Below are 4,977 nucleotides of genomic sequence, written 5' to 3' on the forward strand. Positions count from 1 at the left end.
GGAGCAGGATAGCGGAACCGTGATTGGGGCTGAGGTGCAGCTGTGAGATCTATTGCGAATAATCGATTTCATCGATTGGTAGACTGGTGTCCACGGCCAGTCGAGCGAGCATTTGAAGATTCCGCCAAGGAATGTTCCGCCTCGATGTAAGTACTGCGCGAAACTTGCGATGGCTCTGTTGGTGTCAAACAACGTTATCTAACTGTAATGTTACATTTTTCTAGAAACGACAGACGAGCAGACAAAGTTGGCCAGAAATGCTACCAGAGAAAGAGCGAGAGAGAGCGAGATCCCTCCGATGGACGGGTCCGAAGTGTACAAAAAACGTCTGTGTAGGAACGCGCCTGTTTCACGGCGCTACCGAGAGACCATCCGGCAATGGTCCCAAGATTCTGCTCCCTTCTACAACACACACTATCGATTTTACGTTCAAGCGTCACATTTGCTAGCTTAGTTTAGTTTTTTACTTTAATAAATAGATCATTCTCGAGAGGGTCGTGAATCACGTGGAAGAATGGACGGAATGGCCTAGGGCAGCATAGGTGAGTTGTAAATACAGTGTAGTGCAACATCCGGTGCGGTGTGTGAGAGCAATGCAACAAATGTATAGGGTAAAGTAAGAACGTAGGCAAAATGAGGGATTAATGGTGGTCATCATGAACATGCGTTTGCCGTTGAACCGTTCGGCAGAATAAGATAATGCGCGCGCACTACATATAAATATAAACTACCCTTCTCCGCCTCCTCCTAGTAGATTGGCAGCAAAGTATTTTGCTCGTTCCGTAATCGTAATTTGCCGTGCATCCGGGGGAAGGCGTACGACACTGTTCATGCAAAACGGCGCCACCCGGAACCATATTGATCGATCGTTGAATTATAGCTTGTATTACTTGTAATCTTTTTTCTAAAATATAAACGAACTAAGCGAAAAACGATAACTGACCGCGCTTTAACTGTGTGCTTTCGGTGCTTTTTGCTAAAGGGTTAAGGGTTTTGCTAAATCGCTTGCCGCGGGTTACAACATCGCGTCAACCGATCAACGACACGATCCACCCCACAAGCTGAGCGACCTTCAAACCTGGTATAGCGGATTCGGTGTACCGAGTCCCGGTTGCTTCGCTAGACGCCCAATTTTCCCAGACCAAACGATAATTATTCTCCATCGTGGGGTTTTCCACATAAATTATCAATCCCTTTTCCGGCTGCAAACGGTGGTCCTCCCGGCCGGCGCGTCGCGTCGCGTGCACATCGTGCCTCCATTGTTTCCGATTTTTAATTTATGTTGGAAGTGGAAAAAACTAACGGAAATGCGGTGCCGTTCAGCAGCGGCATGAGATGATGCTCCCGGAACTAGTGGGGCGCACAGGGCGTTGAGCTCTCTCTCTCTCTCTCTCTCTCTCTCTCTCTCTCTCTCTCTCTCTCTCTCTCTCCCCCTGCATTAGCATTGAACTGTGTGGAGGCGGTGACGGTTCAGTGTTGTTGGCTCCGATCAGTCTACCCGCCACGGAGCAGAAGAAAGCACCCGGGCACAAAGGGGCACTGCCAAAAAAAGTGGGAAGCTAGATCAATCAAACGCCTGGTGTGACACCTTCGCATTTCCTAGTAAAATCCCTAACAATGTCTTCACGCCTTGGCGCTGCAGCAGCCAGCAGTCAGTAAGGTCTGGTCTTCAAAACAGAATTTCGACATCGTGCCCCCGATCGGTGGGGGCACGTGTAAACGATCAGCGATCCTTTCACTGCGCAGCTTGTGTCGCACGATCGCACCGCAGTCAAGCCTTTCTTCGTGGCAAAGAGATCGCACCCATCGGCCACACCATTCTTGGCCCTCTCTCCCGTTGTCTCCAGAAAAGGCGTTGCATAAAAATCAATTTTATTAGTACGGCCTGCACACGACCACACATTACCGTCACGCTGTTTCCGTCACTTTCCTCGCCTCCTCGATGGTGACGAGGACCGGAGGCTGCAACGGGCGGAAGCGGTGGTCGTGATCTTACCAACCAGCGATGGGAAGGGAACAAGGAATCGTCGTCGTCGTTGTCGTGAACCCACCACCGTGTGCCCGTGTGGATAGAGATATCGATCTCGTACAACGGGACCATTCTCGGGCGCTCGAGGAGGCAGGCAGGAACATCAATTCTCGTACCAGCATCCATCCCACCTCCGCCTCTACCGCCTAGACTAGGCACGATTTCTATGGATAAATTAAAGCCACAAAACTCGACACACAGCCTGCTACTCTCGGTACTCCCAACAGATGGAAAAGGATTTGCAGGAGATGCGGCCGAGAAACAAGGGTGCGGCGAGACAACATTGACACCTCCCGGGTGCACCCCCAGGAGCCGATGGCATCTCACCACCCCACGCACCCAACCGGGGGTGAGATTTTATTTAAAGAAATTTTCGCAACACACCCCGTGGGGTGCACGCACAGGCGGCAATGATGACGAACAACGCTTTCCCAGGGACCGACCGCAGACACAGTTGACGGGCGCGCGTGGCGGCATTTTCAAACTTCAACTTCCTGTCTCCCAATCACGCCTCCAGCGCAATCTCACCAGATCTAAGCAGTCTACTCTCCGGGCTGCTGCGATGTCGAAAATGCTTCGATTACGCTCGTTCGCTCGCTCGCTCGCTGGCTCGCAGTTGGCGTTGGCATGGGAAAGCCGGTCGGCTTGAAATCGCGCTCATCGGCCCCAAAGGAACCGATTTGTAACGGGGATTTGGAAACAATCTTCGTTCTTCCCACCTTCGATGAGCCGTCGTCATCATCATCGTTGTCAGGGGTGTTGTCGTCTCACGCCACGCCAGTGGTTCGGTGTGAAAAGTGCGCGAAAATCACCCACGAAAAGCGGACCTGGGATGGTGCGAGGGGACCGATTTTAATTGTCGATCCGATGGCTTACCGGTGATTAAATAAGAGACAGCTCCTTCGGAGCTTCGAGCCCGATTTGGCCGCTTCCTGGAGTGTGAATGAAGAAATCATGGAGATGTCTCTTCCTCTATTCCTAGAGTTGCCTCAAATGGGTCTGCCATGCTGTGCTTACTGGGGCTAGTAGCCCGCTGTGCTAATAGGCGATTAACCATCGACGGTTGTTTCTTCTTCGTGGCTGAGAGTGTTGCATAACCGAAACGATTCCGTGGATACTGAGTTTAATCTGTGTAAAGAAGGGAAGACTCTGCGGATTTGAAGGAACTGAGCATTACTCTAATTAGTTCATCAAATCTGACGGATTCCTCGCTAGCCGCTGTGCTATGGTTACTACGATTGCCAGGGCTCTCTTACGCCATGGATTTCTCAGTCAACGCAGAATCTTTCCTCAGGGCATCCAGAGGCTTCTGCGATCTATGACCGAGCTAGCAAAAAATGAAATCAAAAGCAGGAAGCATCTAAAACACACATCTATAAAAAGAAAGAAAAAGGGAAAGAGATCACAATTGAAGTCCTACCGTTTTGAAATGTAATCCAACATCTATCAAACGGAGCTGAACGGGTGTCTTAAGACATCGCGCATTATGAGCCTCATCGTCCGGGGGGAACGCCAGCACGCCGGGCAGACGAATTATGCAACAGAACGAAACCATCACGTGGTTACTAGCAGCGCTCTTCGGTGCTCCTCAGCAGGAGCTGCCGCCGATCGCATCGATCGTGCGCCACCGTTGATGAAACCTATACCACCCCCTCGGGCGGGGTACAGCCCGCGCCAGACACTGGATGTCGTCTATCCTTTTTGTGGTTTTTTGCACGGTGGCGGACCAGCATCAGCGACAAAGCAGCACACCAGGAGTGATTAATAATGCCGCATCAGTCGTGAGCCGAGAGCTTCTATCGATCACGTTACGCCAAACACCTTCGCAGCGGTTTGGAGCAGCAACGCGCACGCATGCCACGCGGCCGGCTGCGGTTCCCCCCGGGGGGATAAGGACCCCGGGCGGGAGGATTAATGACCACCTAAATAGCGTCTGGCCACCAGTGCGGTGTGCGGTGCAGAGGCGCATTAACGATTAGAGAACACGTACGACGCATCGTACGACTTCGGTTGCAACAATGTTGCCGACCAACGAGTCGCCAGCGATCCTGGGGTTCTGCTGGAGCTCGCATGTGCGGTCACCGGTCACGGGAGTGAGCCGTAACACTTCCATATTGGGAAGAAGCGTTGTCCAGGCATTTGTCCGCACCTTATCCTGTTATGGGCACTGATTCCTTCGCCATTTGCTGCCTCGCGCCCGGTTTTCCGGTTCGCACTCCTTCCAGCTCTTCAACCGGGGCGAGGCATCTTTTGCGAGGCTTCGGGCGATGCCGGCTGGACGCTAGCGTGCGAGTAATTAAGAGCCATGTAACTTTAATGAGTTTCGGCAATAAAAATAATCTTTTACGACTCTTTATGGTGGGTAACTGGATTACAGGCTGGCTCTGATTGATTTGAGGGCGGTCAATGACAGGGGCGTATATAGACCGCGCCCAGGTTGGGTTCTCTGGTGAAACCGGGTGCGGCAAAACAAGATTCATGCTCGCACGGATGCTGATAGTAATTTCTTCCCTCTTTACTTACGCGTCCGGTCATTTCTGCGAGGACTGATCGAGGAACAGACGCCTCGTGCACCACACAGGAACGGAAATGTGATCTCTCGTGTACGCCTTGGCCGAACAACGAGTTGCAGAAGTCGCAGAAACGCGATCAACTAGTAAGAATACTGCTGAGAGAAAACGAGGGATGCTCTGTTCGCACTCCATGTCTCTTCTTTCGTCACCTCTTCCGAGCCATTTTGTCTCGCTCGCCGATTTCCAGCGATCGACCGCATGATCTCGATCTCGCGTACTCTAGTGACTCTAGGAGTATCACGGCGAGGCTACCGTGCAACAGTGATCAGTCTCAGTAGCACCATCAAGCCTCTCTTCTAAGTGCGCATCGGGTGATTATGTAACCCCTACCCGGAGGGGGTTAGAAGTGAAGAACTCCCGGCAAAAGAGCCAAAC

The 4,977-nt window shown here is 51.9% G+C and overlaps 1 protein-coding gene across 1 annotated transcript in view; it reads left to right on the forward strand.

The window, feature by feature from the left end:
* Positions 1 to 938, forward strand: part of LOC126577157 (E3 ubiquitin-protein ligase Topors) — a 5,556-nt gene extending 4,618 nt beyond the window's left edge. The window contains exons 3-4 of the mRNA XM_050238594.1: positions 1 to 146; positions 225 to 938. The exon at positions 1 to 146 is cut by the window's left edge and continues 3,267 nt beyond it. Of these exons, the coding sequence (XP_050094551.1) occupies positions 1 to 46 (46 nt within the window). The 3' untranslated portion in view covers positions 47 to 146; positions 225 to 938. The remainder of the gene's footprint in view (positions 147 to 224) is intronic.
* Positions 939 to 4,977: the final 4,039 nt, after the last annotated feature.

This window comes from Anopheles aquasalis, chromosome 3 (assembly GCF_943734665.1).
Source record: "Anopheles aquasalis chromosome 3, idAnoAquaMG_Q_19, whole genome shotgun sequence".
Taxonomy (NCBI): domain Eukaryota; kingdom Metazoa; phylum Arthropoda; class Insecta; order Diptera; family Culicidae; genus Anopheles; species Anopheles aquasalis.